A 17,921-nucleotide genomic window follows, 5' to 3' on the forward strand; every position below is an offset into this window, starting at 1 on the left:
CACCCCTAACCCCTCCTTGATGCTGCTGTTGTACATTCTTACACTCGCATACCTGGCATTGCTGGCAGGGGCCCATCGGGGATCGCAACACACTGACACATTCTCTTCGCGTATGCCCCCCTACTCCCTCCCTCCTCCTCTCCCCCTCCCTCCCTCAGGTGCTGCGGTCCGTCGATCGCTGGTCGGCTGGGACGTGCGAGAGTTCCATCCACAATGCCTACATCCACACCATCGAGAACAGCGAGCACTACATCTACATAGAGGTGCGGACACAGCCACCACCGGGATGCTGTAACAAGCTAAAAAACTGACACACAGACACAGAATTACAGTATCTGACTGAAACGCTGACTCAGTGAGGGGCACACACTACAGAACCTGACTGAAACACTGACTCAGTGAGGCACAGACACAAAAGCACCAGATTGAGACGTGACTGTACTCTCCCTGACTCTCAACGTCTGTCAGTCTGTCCTACTAGGGTACAAAATCCAACTGACCATATGGACTAACCCACCAGCCCATGCTGAAATGACTTGCATTTACTGCTGTGGACATACGATGTGAAAATCTGTGTCAGAGGAACTGTTTTGAGCCCTGTTACACAGAGACATTACTGCACCAGAATGAAACCGTGGTACTTTGTCACTACAACACACTCAACACATACAGTACACTGGCTGGCCCTCACTGACACACGGCCACTGTGACCCAAACACAAACCGATTACTCTGCGATGCGCAAACTGGCGGGCGACTGTCATTGCGCTGTCTTGCCTTTGCCAGTATGCAGCACATTTCATTTTGGAAGTTATTATTTTGTCCAAAATTTGACAGTCATGGAGTTGGAAGGGGGTCACTGATAGTGGAGTGACCCCTGCTGTCTGTCGCTGTGCCTGCAGAACCAGTTCTTCATCAGCTGTGCAGACGGGAAGACTGTCCACAACAAGATCGGGGATGCCATTGTGAACAGGATTCTGCGGGCCCACAGGTCTGTCCGTCTGTCCGTCTGTCCGAATGACTGTCTCTGTCATCACCGCATTGTTTTCCTTACGCACTCACGCATTGCTTGTTCAGCTCGGCGCAGTGTACATTTAGATTAGAGAGGTGGCTGTCAGCAGGTTTACCCGTGTGGGTCACATGTGCATCCCTGAGTGCGTAATGTGGGAGGAGTCCACACGCTTCCATTCTGTAACAATGCTTAGTCGCTTTTGTTGTGATGCAGCACAGAATAGGTACAGAAGGTATAATGGCTAGTAGAATATACAGTACCAGCTCTCCTGTGGTAGGCCGCCATTGGCCTCTCTCTGCAGCATGCCGCATGGGTTGCAGCTTGCTGCAGAGTAGGGCTGGGCGATATGGACCCAAAATCATATCTCGGTATTTTTAGGCTGAATGACAATACACGATATATATCTCGGTATTTTCTATGAAGTGGCCTAAATGTTCAGTTGTAAGTAAAAGCCACATGTGAGATGTCACAAGCACTTTTATTAAAACAGACTGTGATCAAAATAAAATGCAAAGACAGGGTTTCCTTATACAGCTGCAAAACATATAAATGAAAAATCATGTAAAATAAATAGCCTATATTAAATAAAAATAGGCTTATCTCTGAGAATGCTCCTTCAGTTGTTTTCAACAACAATAACAGACTGATTAAAATAGAGTACAATTACAGAATAGTAAACAGAACAAAAATAACAGGCCTACCCTGTTTGAAAATATACAGCTGCTCAATATATCAACATGTACATGAAAAAATATATAATAAATAAATAAATAAATAAATAAATAAATAGCCTGTATTAAATAAAATAGTGTGTGTTGGTAGCACTTTCTGATAAGGTAATTCAGACTATCAGAACATTCTATAGTTACATCCTGGTAGTCTTTCCTGATAAGGTTTAGAATATCAAAATATGCTACTTAAAGTTTTACATTGGTATTGATTAGAGTGTGTTGATGGACAAACTAGACTACTGTGATGGATAAATTGTAAGTAGGGTATGCCTATTATTAAAATTTACTTGACAGCATTTTCAAAATTGCTGTTGGATGAATTAATGAAAACAATAATGTAATTAGCTTCGAACCACCAAGGTAAAAAAGAATTACTGACCTTGTTTGGCTTCTAAGGTAGCACAACCTACTTGCGGTAGTATTTTGTGATAGGGTAGCAAAGATCGATAGATATGATGTTCTGCCAATTTTTGCATCCTCATCAGATTTTGCTACCGGTCGCAGGAATTTATAGCGTAGTCTATAAACTATTCCTACCTTGTCAAAAAATGCTACCGAAAGGCAGTAACTTTCACATGATTTTGACGTGTTATAGAAACAGTGACATTAGTGATAGGAAGCACATGTTGATAAGTCACACGTTAGTAAAGTCAGTGTAAGATAACTAAATTGTGTAAATTGTGTCAAAGTAACTGTATTTGCCTATTTGTAAATCCACCCTCCCCAAAAAAAGAGAAGGCTTGGTAACGATCGGTAGGACCATTTCATAACTTTGGTTTGATTTTCATAAATAATTTTGGGTGTTCTGTCATTTTGTCCTACCTTGTTGAAATGTCCTATCTGCAGCCATCGATCTTTGCTACCCTAACTTGAAATACTACCACAGGTAGCCTACCCTAGGTTGCGTACCATTTTTAATAGGCAACAAATGGATCTTGTCAGAAAATGCTACCAACAAGATATTATACTTATCATATTTAAAATATCTAAAATGACAAAAATAGTCTAAAATGACCTTAGAAGAAAATTATACCATCATACAACGACTGGTAGTATATTTCGATAGTGTAGACACACTAGTGTAGAAAATGCAACCAGTGTGACCACACAGTCACATAAACGTAAATATTGCATAATATGTCAAAATGTGTAGACATATGACGGAGAAACATTAGATAGCTAGATAGATAGTAAAGTAGTAACTAGCTATCTAACAAACCATTGTTTAAAAATAGCAAATGAGTGAGTGGGCTACATTTCCAAAAACGTACCTACATTTCTAAAGACCATCTCTACCGTCAGAGGAAGCAAAAAATTATGGGCGGGCATTTGGTACTGTCAGCTGTACCGTATTTGCATGCCTACACATGCACACTACCTGCTGGTTGCACGTTCTGATGTGTTGCAAAAAGTGATAGGACACCTGGTTTGCGCGCAGAGGCAGAGGGAGAGTGGGGGCGGGGGTTGTGCGGAGAGTGTGAGAGAGGAGAGATGCAAACACTGGCACGGCTTTATGGGAGAAACGGGTTATGTAACGCAACATCAAACTATATTGATATAAACGGTATTGTCTCATCCTATATTGCGTTTGAAAATATATCGATATACCTTAAAAAGTCGATATACCGGCCAGCCCTACTGCAGAGTATCCAAGAACCAGAGATATGGGGCAGGGTTTAGACTGAAGCTCTTGGTCTCCCTGTTGTCTTGTCTCCCTCATCTGAGATTGCATCTCTCTTCCCCTCTCTCTTTCCCTGTCTTCTCTTCTCCCTCTCTCATACGTACACACAGTGAACAGAAGAAGTACCGCGTTTTTGTGGTGGTCCCCCTACTTCCTGGGTTTGAGGGTGACATCAACTCAGGGGGTGGAAATTCCATCCAGGCCATCCTCCACTTCACCTACAGGTGAGAGTCTGGCCAAAAATACCACAAAGAAATATTATATTAGAATGTATTGTCAAGAATAAAGTATTACATTTGTTTAAGGGAAGCAGATAAAAAAACGCTCCAACTTATAGTAAGGAGCAGGACTAGCAACCTAAAGGTTGACGGTTCGGTTCCCAAGTGAGGCACTGTTGTTGTACACTTGAGCAAGGCACATAACCCATATTGCTTTAGCAAATATACAGCTGTGTAAGTGGATGATACGTATTGTGTGTTGGGCTGGATGATGTTGTTACGGATCTTGTGTGTGTTTCAGAACCATGTGCCGAGGGGAGTTCTCCATACTTGCCAGACTAAAGGAGCAAAGTGAGTATATGCTTGTGCTCCTGCTGTTTCAGTCTTAGACTAACCTGCTGCCTGCCTGTTTGTCTGTCTGTGTCTGTGGGCTTCGCTCAACCTGAGGAGTTTCCATCTGTCTATGCCTGCCTCCGCTTTTCCCTCTTAGTGTTTTATTGTTGTGTATCTTCTCTGTGTGTGTTTCAATGGATGTCTCACATACAAAAGATTCTACACCAACTGGATCTCTAGACATGATGATTTTGTTCTCGGAGCCAAGGAATTTGCACAGATCTATATGCCAAAAAAGCATATAGAATGAAATTGCTTCACCTCTAATGAACGTGAAACTGATCTATCTGATGAGTAACTTGTAAACACACCTGATATGGTCACTGTGAATGAGAGCCAAGAGGAAGTGTATGTGAGTGAGAGTAGCTTTTTGTTTGATTTGTATGTGGAGCCAACATTTGTTTAAAAATTTGAAAAGTATCAGTCTTTGGGACACAATAGCAGGACGGTGAAGTTGCCAGTTATTCATTTTAATAATTGGTACTTTGGGCCATTTCCACAGGAAGCCTGACCACATGGAAGAGATGGTGCAATATGTACTACTTAGCACAGGATAAATAATAAATAATACATAAAGTGTCATTTACTTGCTAACAGACACAGGAAAACAGGATGTCAGCTTCTATGCATCCTATATTTGAGTCCATCTCCTGAACTTGTATGTTGTATGAATCCGAATCATTGTGGGCTCGGATAAAGCGCTCAAATGTACTGTCTCAGCTTGCATTGTTGGTGAAGTCCCCCCTCTGTGTTGTTCTCATTGGCTGTACCTGTCTGTCAGTCACTGTGTGATGCCAGGATGTCTGTCCCTCTCCCAGTACAGGACCAGTGGAGTGATTACATCTCCCTGTGCGGCCTGCGCACCCACTCCCAACTGTCCCGTTCCCTGGTCACCGAGCTCATCTACGTCCACAGCAAGACCCTCATAGCCGACGACCGCCGCTACATCATCGGTGAGGCGTGGCTATCATACTTTTAGTCACTGGTGAGGGGTGAAAACTGATCACAGCCATCAATTTAACATTATTATCCCACCCACAGTCATCAATCTGGGATGAACAATCACCAGTGAGGATAATGAATTGTTGAGTTTGCCTGTTGCTTGCTCATAAGCATCCATTACCCTGACTGAATCAATACAATTCACATTTTAAAAGCACACATTTATAGTACCTCTCTTGGATAGTACTTTTAATATTGAAAAAAACATTTAGGGTCTAATGATTATACGGGAGATGTTTAAAGTGCATCCCCCCTACAGTCTGTCTCTGGAACTGCACTTGTATTTTCCTTGAATGCTGTAAGATCGTTGCAATTTACAAGAATTTGGGGAGGTTCTGGGAAAACATCCATTTTTTCCTGCCTACATTGTATCACTTACCAACAGTTTTACACTGTTGCACAGGATTAGGTGGAGCATGCTCTGCAAAGGATTTATTCCATTGCCTTCTGTTAACCAGATGGTATTATCCAACAAGAAATCCTGCATATAATTTTTCATTTTTCACAGTCTGTAATCCATTCATATTATAATGGTGCACCTGAGGTGATGTTTTCTGCTTGGGGGAACAACAGGATTATTACTCTTCCATGTTTCTAACCAGCGGGTTTAGCGTCCTAAGAACCACTCCAGACTACTACATCTAACCCCTACTCTCTGCCCTTAGTCTGACCTTAATCCAATTACAGGCCCTTATCTGGAGTGTCTGCGTCCAGCGTTAGGATGAGGTCAAAAGTTTAACTCACCCTGTCCATGTCTCCTTTCCTTCCCGTCCAACCCTCACCTTTTTCCTGTTCTGCTCTGGCCATAATGCTGCGTACCCATATTTCCTGACTATTCGCCAAACCCGCCTATCCCCCCCCGGACTGCCTGCCCCTGTGCCCCCCGCCCCTCCCTCCCCCAGGCTCGGCGAACATCAACGACCGCAGCATGTTGGGGCAGAGGGACAGTGAGCTGGCGGTGTTGGTGGAGGACACGGAGAGGGTGGAGTCCCGCATGGGGGGTGAGGAGTACCAGGCGGGGCCTCTGACGCTCGCCCTGCGCAAGGAGTGCTTCAGGTCAGGGGTCATATGGACGCACGCTTGCACACGAAGCAGTCTCATGCCACCACACTTACACGCGTGCATACAGTTGCAGGCATGCACACACTTGCAGATGCACACACGCACACGGTATGCACACACGATCGCCTGCTATTCTGAAAGAATTAAAACATTCTGCCATTCTTAAAAGAGCTATCTTCCACTGTGGCAACTTGTACATCATATAATAGCAATACTTGCAATAATTCCATATATAATTTTTTATATATATTTTATCATATTTTCTGAATTTTTTGAAGTGTAATAATATATACAATGTTATGCTGAAACAACAATAATGATACTACGCTATACTAGTGTACAGTTGTTTCACTAGCCTGAGCAACTGGTGTGTTATAACTCCCATTAAGATTATGTACATGTTCTTTTTTTCCCCACAGAGTGCTCTTGGGGGCAGATTCTGAACCCTGCATCAACATCCAGGACCCAATCAGTGATGAGTTCTTCCAGGAGGTGTGGAACAAGACGGCAAAATCAAATGCCAATATTTATGACACGGTGAGAATGGAGCTCTCTTATGAGAGAGATGGGCGCACGCACACACACACACACACACACACACACACACACACAATAGTGTGTATTATTAACACATCCTAGCACCCCCTTCTACTCTAAAGCTTTTACCAACTCTTCCATCAACCCCTACCTTCTCCTCTACTCCTCCCTACTTCCCTGCCTCTCTGCTCTTCTATACTCATCTTTCCTCTCTCTCTTCCCTCTCTCTACTCCACCAGTTGAGTTTAATTCAAATGGCTTGTTATGGTGTGACAGACACGATGTCTGCAGTACCACAGCATTTCCGGTGCATTGATCGCCACTGGAGAAGCGAGGAAAAATGGCAAAGATTGTCACCATCCCCTTTTTTTGCGTGTGGCCCCAGGTGTTCCACTGCCTGCCCACGGACTCCGTGCACAGCCTGCGCGCTCTGAAGGAGCTCTCTGAGACGGCGCGCCTGTGTGAGACCGACCCTGAGCGCGCCCGAGAGGAGCTGCGCGCCGTCCGGGGCCTCCTGGTCCACTTCCCCCTCCACTTCCTGTCCGAGGAGAACCTGCTCCCGCCGCTCAACAGCAAGGAAGGGATGGTTCCCATAGAGACCTGGACCTAACCGGGAGGGGGGGAAGGAGCAACGAGGCTGAGCCGCTTCAGTGCCTGCTGGGAGGGGGCGGCGGTCCCAGCAGCTGCGGAGGATCGGTTGGCCTTACATAAGAGATATCAGGTTTACCTTGCCTTGTCCTGAGGGCCAGAAGTGACAGTCGAGTGTTGGAAGTTGTAGACATGACATTCAAATGTCCATGCCCATGGAGGCAGGCACGGCGGAACTGCACATGTTTCAGGCCAGCGCAAAGAAAGGGGCTTTTGTGCCGATTGACAAACCTATCCCTAAAGCCGCATTTGCATGGGGCCACGCCCCCAGTTACCCTTTTTTGTGCTAATTGGAAACCTGTTTCACAATGAACTGAAACCACATTTTGGCCTTATACAGCATTTGTACAGAGGGAAAAACTCCTCAAAGGATTGATCAATCAAAGATAAGACACTTGAACCCGATGGGAATTCTGAGGAATGTTCTTAATTCTCTTTCAGGAAAATTAATGTAGGCAACAAAGTATTTTCTGTGCACCATGGACTTGATTTGAAAATGTGGCTATATTACTTTTTCCTTATTGAAATTCAGTGGTACTTATTAGTTGGTAACTAATTCCAGGTTACAGCTTGATACAATACGGATTAACATGTCAACTAGTGGAGTAATCAGAGAGAGGACTACTAATAATGATATAAAATACAATATAGGTTAGAATAATTTTAATTTATCATTGTTTACAGTAGGCTAATTATTTTTGACAATGCATTAATGAACTGGAAAAAGCTTGTTATATTGCGATAGACACTATGGTTATTGATGCATCTCCAGCAATATTGTACATGGGGTGACCTCGCCTTTTCCGTACTGTACAGCTGTTCAAAACATTCGTGCGTGTGCTCTGAATGTCACACGATGCTCCAAACATTCAGATGAAATGCCCTACACACCCACACGCGTACACATGCAAGCGTGCACACTTAAGAATGGAATATTTGTTCGGGCAAGTTGGTCCAATAAGACCGTCGGTCTCATAATTCAGTTATTTACTCATGATTCAATTTACTGACGAGTCACAAGCAGGACCAACCAAGACCAGAGTACGTGGGGAGGGGAGGGGGCCGGGGCTGGGGCTGATCTTTGCTGCTGATTTAAAGCTGAATGGATCTCAAACCTGTGGCGCGTGTTCCCTGTTTCTGATACCTCCCTCTGTGCTATCTCATTCAGAGCAGTCCCGAAAAACCTGAGAATCTGCTAGCCCAAGATGACCCCGTCCACACCCTCTCTGAGAGCGACTGCCTATTTCAGAGGGGTCTGCAGCTCAAACATGTCACTTCTCTGTAACTACAGATGGGAGAGCATACCTTAAACTTGTAACAGCATTTTTCTTATTTTTGTTTTAATTTTTCTAACCTGGTGCAGTGCTTTGTATTACTAAAATGGCTGTATATGGTGTTTATTGGACTCATTCACAGAAAACAGAATGACATCCAAACATCTCTGAAAAATAATAGTGCAGAACAGTGTCCCCCATCACTCCAGCTCTCTGGCTAAATGGTGATGTGCTATGGCCGTCACTCAGGCAAAAGGCTACCATGTATGAGCTGGCTGTGGCACACACCGCCACGCCTATCCTCTGTATATTGCTAGGTAACTGTAGTTTCGGTGCCTTCACCCGTCGCTGTTTGCCAGCGTGTTTTCCATGCCAGCCCCTTCTCGAGACCGGAGTCTGCCATGGCTCATGCCAGATGGCAGCCATTGCACCACATGCTGGACTGGAATGAGAGAGAGGGAGCAGAGAATGAGTGAATCAGGAGAGAGAGAGAGAAAAAAGGGAGGAATGGAGCATATTACTGCTGTTGGGAGGGGGGTGGAGAGGTTTGGCTTTCTCTCTCCTTCTGTATCCTTCAATGCCTCTGCCAGTGTATCTGTCGGAACACTTGTAGTGGTTGTTATGGAGACGGATATAAAAAGCAGAGGAGGGGATAAGGAGGGAATGATGTTGGGATGGGTAGTGGCCAGGTGAGACCCCAGCAGATAATGTGGGGGGGGGGGGGGGGGGCAGGAGCAGGGAGAGAGGGGGGGAAAGGAAGGAAGGAAAGAGGGAGGGAGAATTGGTGTGGAAGGAGACAGAGGGGCTGGGGATGTGATAGGAAGTGTGGGGAGGAAATGGGGAAGAGGTGGGAGAGAGGGTGCGCGACAGAGATATCGGAAAATGGGGGGAAGGACACCGAAATTGGCAGCGGGGCAGGACCAGGGGAGCATCACCGGGCAGCCACTGTTGCCTTGTACGGGCTGTCACCATAGCAACAAAGTGTTTTACTATAAACGTAGCACTCTTCTTGGTCCAGAATTTTCATCGCTGTGTTCAGAGGGAGAGAGGGAAAGGGGTGTGTAAATATGTGTTGTTGCAGAAGGAGGTGAACATGGTGACAGTCACCACAGTTTTGAATGGGAGGGGGTTAGAAATATCTTAACGCCCTTGTGCTAAAAATTAGATTTTTTGGTGAGGATAATGGACAAGGCTTGTATATGTGTTTGTTACAGCTGACAGGGTAAAGGTTTGAGTCAGAGGTGTAAAAAACTGCATCTCACTGTAAATTCACTTCAGTTCAGTTGTATTCAATATGTTTTACTGGTCCATAAAGCAGGTGCCAGTACCAAGCACTTATAAAGTAACATCATACACATTCATTGAAACTTTATGCTACTTAATGTGGAGCAAAATGGGGCAAAGTATATCAGGCGGAGATATAGTAAGAGCACCACACCCATCATTCAGGCTCACAGATCCAGCCTGAAGTGACACGGCCTCTGCTGAACTCAGGCTGGAATCAATGCAAACACACTGCGTCTGACATATGAGCACAGCAGAAGACAGATGAATGAACAATGAGGGGAAAAAATTACCACAGCTGATCAGTGTTTGCTGCACATTTTTATCAACCCCGGCAACCGTTGCTTGGGTAGCACCCTCACCTAGGTATTCCTCTTTGTAGTTTAAAAGGGGAGTCTCCTGCACACCTGAGTCTCTTCTTTTCCCTGGTGGCGCCACTGTAGAAGGTGCCAGAGCAAACGTTGCCCGTCAGTAATCCTCATGGGCTTCAGTGGAGCTGTTTCCAGAGTGTGCGGAAATTCCAGGGGTGCAGGTCCATGTTAACCGAGTCGCTCAAAAACAGAACGCTTCAGAACCCTTCCCAGCATTCCATTTGCACGTGTATGGCGATTGTGCTGTGCAAACTGCCACAAGGATACAAAGGGAACATACACTGTGCATCACAGTGCCACAGTCCTGTAGACATTATGACGGGTTATGGTCCTGTTATGCAGGGAGAAGAGACGTCCATGTATTTCCCTGAGGACCATTGTAAGTGCATTCTAGAGTATCTGGATACGATTGCTGTAATGAATGGTGTGCTGTTTATTCACTCTGGCTTGATGTGTGAATTAATTCACCGCGGTTCACTAGATTGTGCTGACGTTTTTATGTCCCTGTTAAATTTTTTAAATATTGTTGTCAGTTTATACCCTCCTGAAACAGGTGATCACTGTTGTTTGATTCGTTGAGCAATTCACTCATTTTTGGATGGTCTGGTGCTTTTGAAATACAAGAACACTACAGAGGGGTTAACCCCTGACTGATGGGAATACGTGGCATGTTATCTCATAAACCAGTAATCCTGTTGGATTTCAAACTGTGGGGTAGGGCTTAAAAACTAATTACTCTCAATGTTGTATCTCATTCTCAATGCAGTGACTTCACACTAATTATAACAAACGGGTGTTTTAATAAACAGGCTCTCTTATTTATGTAATTAGATGAAAGTTATTGCCATGAACTGAGTAACATTACAATAACGTTATTTTAAATGAAGGATGTGCACACACTGTTGGACACCACTTTATTCAGATTGAAATATATACTGGGAGTGGGGTGGGGATGGGGGCTTTTGAATCATTCAGTAGGTGTCCTCAATTCAGTGTGTACACCATATGGAAAGATGGAGAGAACATATACTTGTCAGGGCCTTGCTGTTTTTAGGGGTTGAAACTGGAGAAATCGTATGCTTATCCATTTCTTATGACTTATTTCTGAGAAATTAGATTTTCAAAAGTGTAGATCAGTTCTTTTCATGCATAAAATGCAAGGATGCTATACAGAATAATGAGGGGTGAATTTTATTTTCCAAAAAATGGATGAACAAAATAAATTTTTAATAATTTTTTAAGTGTACGGAGTGATCATTTCAAACGTGTTGCCTGGCGTATGTTTCGCAATGCTCTACTATAAATATAAAGTGTAGGTCAGAACGGCTGTGCTGTTGCTATCAACTTTTCACCAGTATTTCTGTGCAGTTCAGGCAAACATTACTGGACCAATAATACTTATTAAGTTCTTAACATCAGATGTACTCGCAAAGTTTTGTCGTAGAACTGTATTTAGCCCTGACGTTTACACACAGAATAGCATGTCTGTGTCCATCCTGTTCTGGCAACTGAATGATGCATCTCAATTTGAATAACCTTTCTACCACTTCCGATGCGGTCCTCTTAGTAACCCGACAACGTACTTTAGCTGCACTTGGGCGACACCTGAATCGAGCAGAGAGAGGTGGAGAGCACCTCGGATACGGGCCCGTTAGCTCGCTAAGTAGCTGATTTGTCCCCGATGGATCACCGTAGTCTTCTCATTCCAGGAAGAACGGAGCAGAAAGAGTGAAGGCGAGAGTGGAGAGGAAGAAAAAATAACTTGTGTGCGCGCCTGCCTGCGGATGAGAAACGTCATAACGCGACCGCACACAAGAAGAAAGGAGTAACCAAAACAAGGCGAAATAAGTTAGATAGCTAGCTACAACAGACCCGTCGGGAATAATCTTAGAGTGGTCGCCAGTGCTGCATCTGATCACCAGACGAACCAATGTAAAGTCTAAGGAGCGTCGGGACGTTTTTAAGCTTGCCGACGTTTCTGCGTTTGTGGCTTGGTTTGCTTAATAGCGAGCTTGCCAGCAATATTTTGATTTTCCCTCGAAGGACTAAGGACCGTGCCTACACGCAGCAAATACTGGGGAGTGGAAATTAAGTACACCATACCTGAGCAATAGTAGATGTATAAAAAACTGAAATAATCTGACAGTAAGCTCGGGACGTAGCCGATTGACCTACCAAGCTATCTGGGAAAGCCATGTAGACAGCTAGCCAGCTACAAACGGCAAAAGTACACCCGATTGATTACAGTACGATATTTAATACATCGGGAATGACGAAAATATGCTAATCTAGCTAGTTTTCTGTTGTAATTGGTGCATTTTGTAGAAAAAACTGGCTAAATATTTTGTAACGTTAATACATGCGTGGGTAGGGTTCTGATTATGAACTAATAATAAACCTGTCTAACCACGATAATTCCTCGGAGTTATTTTTACCCACTCGTGTCTGTCTTCTCAAGGAGCAACGCACTGTAACGCTACAGCAGCGGCTAATCATTGGATTGACTGGGACCGTTTTCCATTTTTTCCTTGTCTGTTGGGTGTGATCTGTTCAGTTTAGCAAAGCGCACATACGCAGCGTTGCCGAAATGATCACGGAGTGGGAGCGCAGCGTCCGTGTTATGGCATCACCACCATCCCCGTCTCACTGTACCCGGTGGAGTGGCACTTACGCAGCCATGCAACTTTGAAGATTTAAATCCTTATTGATCGGCAAAGACGCCAGCGCTGGATCTAGCTAGTTTATTCGTTTTTTACGCAGTGAGACGAGAAAACACTAGTACACGTATAGCTGGCTAGCTAATAGTTTGTTATTGTTTTGCTTTCAGTCCGTATGCCCTCGCTATGTTTAGATTGGTATGTACTAGGTAGCTACTAGCTAGCTATGTGTTAGTTTGCCAACTTTACGCAGACGGTTTCTATTCGGGACCCAGACTAGCTAGCTAACTTTAGTTAGCCAGCTACATGAGTGCTGTCTCGGAATAATACATTCCCCCCAACCGAAGCGGACTGTGCGTTGTTTTTCGATACTTCTTTATTTTACGTTTAAGTTTAAACGACAGTTCGGAGGAAAATGTCTGAAAATGCACCAACGAGAAGCTTGGATGACATCGATCTGGCGGCACTGCGGGTAAGTGTAATTAGGAACTTACTTAACCAAGGTGTCTGGCTGTCTAGCTGGTTTAGTTAAAGTGAAACCCAGTTGTGGAGTCATATCACTGAAGCGAGTTAACTCTATTTAGCTCATATTTCACTAATCATATCTCATATTTCGGAGCTCGCTTTTCACAAATACTCCGTTAGTGCATAGCTACACCAGGAAGAACAGCTGCAAGTATCAAAGTTGGCTATTAAGCCAAACACGGCGTAGCTAAATTAGCAGGCTAGCTACAAGTGCAGTGTACTCTTTAAAACTCACTGCATATCATGTGTCTGCGTAGTAGCAAAATATTTAGCTGACGTTCGCTGTCTAGTAGCTAATACTTTCAAGGAACTGGCGAACTTGGAAGGAAGTGAAATTACCCCACTAGCTAAGTTAGGGAATGGCTATGTAAAGCATTTAACGCTGGCGCTTGGGCTAAACTTAATCTCATTTTGTTAGATGGCTGAGATAGCTCGCTGTTGATTATCCAGATCGCTACTGCCGGTCAGAGCTCGACTGGGACTAGTTAGCTAGCGAGCTACGTGTGTGGGGACATTTACAGCGCGACCGATTATCTAGCCAGCTACGTTTGTGATAAATACCTTTTAAAGTTTTCTCCTCGCTTAACGTTGAAAAAATGCTTGCCAGTCCGAGGATAGGTCACGTCTCGGCCTATATGCAACTTTCTGTTTGTGTAAATTGGTGTGGCCGGGCCTGTTATGTGCGCTCCATTTGACAGCAGGTAGCTGGCTAGCTGGGTAGCTACTGTATGCTGTCAGCTAAACTTAAAATTTACATTAATTTAAAGTGATTCATCATCAGCTAGCTAGGTATCTGAATATTCTGCTCGACAATCTGTGCGTATGTACAGTAGGTCATGTATATGAAGGAAGCAACTTTACAGAGTTGGTGACTAGCCAGCTAATTGAGAGTGCACAGCTAGCTGGCCATAGTACTCCATTTTGAAAGACAGGTGTCGGACCTGGGTTTCCTCGCGCCTAGCACGTTACACCTGGATATTTTTTTGTTTCTGATTTGGTAATAATCATAATAACGATGATAACCATAATGATAATTTCAGGAAGTTTTAAAGTTGTCCGCAAAAGTATTTGTTGCTTGAGTGAAATTTGTTTTGGATCAAATAGTCATTTGCATAGTCATAGTAAGCATGGCGGTGGACATGTCACAGGCGCATTGAAAAATTATCTGACACCGTCTTATTCAGTGAATGCCACCAAATATTACACGAAATATTTTTCTTTGCCACATAAAAGTTTGATGACCTAACCTTATCAAATCCGCAAATATTGTGATAGCAGGTGCGTCACTGGGCAAGTTACAGGTTGACGGGGCGTAGCCCATACCTGTGTAATACAGAGCAGTATAGAGTACGCTTTATGGGACATCCCACAGAAAGAATCACAGTGAGCCTAACATCATCTGAATGCAGAAATCAGAGACAACTGCATACCACTACACAATAAATGATCCTTTTTGTATTTTCCTTTTTGTCCTCTTTTGCATCTGCTTAATTTTTCTACCTCATTACATGATTAGACATTCTCCAGTACCTCCAGGAATACCATTGGTTGGTCTGGAGAGCATATTTCATCGTATTCAGCCTGTAGGCTACATCTATTCAATGCAGCCAGTTGCAAAGCATTATGGGTACTGCCAATTACAGGTGCATCAAATGGCTCCTAATAAATTAGAGGTTTCTTAATGCCTTGATGAGAAGTTATGTATAAATGAATGTAACACTGCTTACTATTTAACCTGTTTGAATAGCCAAGTCTACATTTCCCCATCTGCAGCTAATTGCAATTCTTTGTCCTTGCAAGGCATAAGCAGCATTTTTAGTGGGCTACTCACAGTTGGATACTCACAGACATAAACAATATGTCCTCTGTATGTCAAAAATGGCTCTCATTCAAAGTATTGACGACAATGTTATGCCAACTTTCAACTAACAATTTCCTGACATTACTTATACTAATAGACCTTATTTGGGTCCAATGCTACCAGATTTTTCCTCTGTTCATACATGTATGTGTGAATTGGCCCTGTATCTTTTTGCCTTCCCACATTGATAGAATGTGTCAACACTGTGGTGTGACAGGAAACTGAAACCTTGTGAAGTAAGCTGAAGGCAGTTTTGTTAGAGATAAAACATGCTGTAGATCCAGTAGGGAATTCACATAACGCAGACCTTCATATTTCCTGTCTAGGATGTTTAAAGGTCAGTATTTGTCACTGTTGTGTCTAAACCACTACAGAATGAATTTAAGTATGGAATGAGTATTGGAATGAGCTGAAAGCACAGCTGGTGCTACGTCTGTGTAATATTTTGCTTATTACCGACAGACCTCCTCTCCCAGGTCCTGAAATTGGCCCTCATTGAACTAAAACAGAAGTTGAAAATGAAGTAGCAGGCGTAATTAGTCATTCGTGTATTGGTCACTTGTCGTCATAACTCTAGAGATAAGACAGAGTGGTTTCAGTGATTGCTGTTTTAAAGAGGGGAATTCATGATTGGTACCGTAGGGAGTACACACAGAGCCACCCTTACATGTCACTTGTGTTAGTAATTTTAACGGGGATTTTAATACAGACGCAGTGCAAAACACATTAATGAGATTCGTTTCGATTTAGGTGACAGTGTGAACACTGCTGTGGAATAAACGTATGATCGCGATTGCAAAAAAAACTCCTGAAACCGGGAACTGGGAGTGTTTGAAATCGATGTGATTTATTAAGGTCGGTTGGATAACAGGTGGATCTGCTCCAGTCTTCACAAGCTTGTCTCTGCTGTGCCAAAGTGAACATTCTTGGAATGTTCATGTACTTCACGCAGTGGCTATCAATGAGGTTGAGAAATAGATCCTATCTTTTAGGTTCCCATAGTTCATTTATTCATGGCGGGGGTGTTATGCATATTTCTGTTTTTTTTCCACTGTTTAGTTTCCTCATTTTTCTTTTTGATCGGTAGTCTTCTGTTAACTTCCTCAATTCTAGGTGCCTTGGTTCAGTCAAATGCAAAGTGTAAAGAATCACTGTGACAGATCTTGCAACCACAGCTGTCCATGATTGCACCTGGCCAGGGTTTTCCCTGGTGATCTCCCTGCTTGGTAGCCTGCCTGTGAGTTCTCTCTGATCGGGCACCTGGAAGATGGCCAAAGATGCCACCAAGACGCCGTGTTCAGGTTGCTAAATGCATTTTCATGGTACCGTTTACATGTTTATTAACTTTTTTTGTGCAGTATATATGTCTGACCAGCAGGGGCTCATGGTGCGTGGGGTTCGTTTGAACTTCTGAGTGACATGCAGGTCTCCCATGTGTTTCCTTTGAAAACATGGCTCCTGTTTATGTACAGTGCCCTCAGTGTTGCCCTGATTAAATAGGAATAAAAACATGAGATAACAGAAAAAGTATGTGCATTAGGCAGTTTTCTTAAAAAGTTTGGTTCCCACTGCCACGAATTTTAATCTTGGCCAAAAATGGACATTCCAGCGTGACAGCAGTTCAAAGCGTACGTTCAAATATACAAAAAAAAAAATGTTAAAAAAGCATGAAATAACTTTTCTCAACTGGTCATCTCAGTCTCCTGACCTCAATCTAATCAAATATTTGAGGTTTGAATTCGAATTCAGGCAAGCACAAATGAAAAAGATCCAAAGAACTTAGAGCAATCTCACTGGGAGGAATGGTCAAAAATGGAATGGTCAAAAAGTGCCAGAACCTCATAAAAGACTACAGGGATAATCATGTCAGTGTAATCCACACCAGATGAGGATTTACAAAATACTAGCTACAGGGGTGTGAATAAATGGTGACCCTCCTTTTCTGCAAAGAAATTCATTATTTGTGAACCATATGACTGCTATGTGCAGCGCTAATAAGATTAAAGTCAAGCGTTTTTTAAGCGGATAAAGTGATCCAATCTGTGCAGTTTTTTTTTTTTTTCAGTTTGTGTCTTTTTGTTCATATTTAATCGAGGGTATGAATGAACGCTGAGGGCATTGTGTACGTGTGTAAGTCGGTCAGCGGAACAGAGGCACGGCTGAGAGCGCGAGGTCACGCTGTAAGCACGCCGGCCCCAGAAGCAGGGAGGCCCCCGCACCCACACCCGACCCCTTTGATTCCTCCCCACTTCCTGTGGAGTGTCCGCGCGGGATTGCTAATCGGTCGCTCCCCTTTTCGTCTGGAGCCGAGCCCCTAACGAAGAGACGAAGCAACTGTTCATTGCATTGCATTACATATTGCATTATTGGCAGTTAGCAGCCACTCTTATCCAGAGCGACTTGCATAGCTTACAGTTTTTTCATGTTATCTGTTTATATGGCTTGTTATGTACTGAGGAAATTGGGGGTTAGGTACCTTTCTCAAGGGTACAGCAGCAGTTTTCCCAGCAGGGGAATCGAACCAGCAACTGGCAACCTTATGAGCTGTTCTCCGTGGCATTGCGCTAAATTGCCCACCCATTCGTCACGTAAGCATCACTTGAAACGCCTGGTGAAACAATGTTCCACATGATGCGATGTGTCTGAGGCAGGGGTAAAGGAGTTGT

At 43.7% G+C, this 17,921-nt stretch overlaps 2 protein-coding genes across 11 annotated transcripts in view; both read left to right on the top strand.

Annotated features, from left to right (window-relative positions):
• LOC118791208 (phospholipase D2-like) overlaps positions 1 to 9,064 on the top strand; it is a 29,513-nt gene extending 20,449 nt beyond the window's left edge. For all 6 annotated transcript variants that reach the window (XM_036548502.1, XM_036548501.1, XM_036548503.1 and 3 more), the window contains exons 17-24: positions 159 to 263; positions 902 to 990; positions 3,534 to 3,647; positions 3,943 to 3,992; positions 4,853 to 4,987; positions 5,939 to 6,092; positions 6,518 to 6,635; positions 7,021 to 9,064. In XM_036548502.1, the coding sequence (XP_036404395.1) occupies positions 159 to 263; positions 902 to 990; positions 3,534 to 3,647; positions 3,943 to 3,992; positions 4,853 to 4,987; positions 5,939 to 6,092; positions 6,518 to 6,635; positions 7,021 to 7,245 (990 nt within the window). In that variant the 3' untranslated portion in view covers positions 7,246 to 9,064. The remainder of the gene's footprint in view (positions 1 to 158; positions 264 to 901; positions 991 to 3,533; positions 3,648 to 3,942; positions 3,993 to 4,852; positions 4,988 to 5,938; positions 6,093 to 6,517; positions 6,636 to 7,020) is intronic.
• A 2,758-nt stretch (positions 9,065 to 11,822) lies between these two features.
• Positions 11,823 to 17,921, top strand: part of LOC118790835 (misshapen-like kinase 1) — a 43,847-nt gene continuing 37,748 nt past the window's right edge. For all 5 annotated transcript variants that reach the window (XR_005005529.1, XM_036547912.1, XM_036547913.1 and 2 more), the window contains exon 1: positions 11,823 to 13,341. Coding sequence is in view for 4 of the 5 variants with exons in the window: in XM_036547912.1 (XP_036403805.1) it covers positions 13,285 to 13,341 (57 nt within the window). In the remaining variant the exon portion in view is untranslated. The remainder of the gene's footprint in view (positions 13,342 to 17,921) is intronic.

This window comes from Megalops cyprinoides, chromosome 16 (genome assembly GCF_013368585.1).
Source record: "Megalops cyprinoides isolate fMegCyp1 chromosome 16, fMegCyp1.pri, whole genome shotgun sequence".
Taxonomy (NCBI): domain Eukaryota; kingdom Metazoa; phylum Chordata; class Actinopteri; order Elopiformes; family Megalopidae; genus Megalops; species Megalops cyprinoides.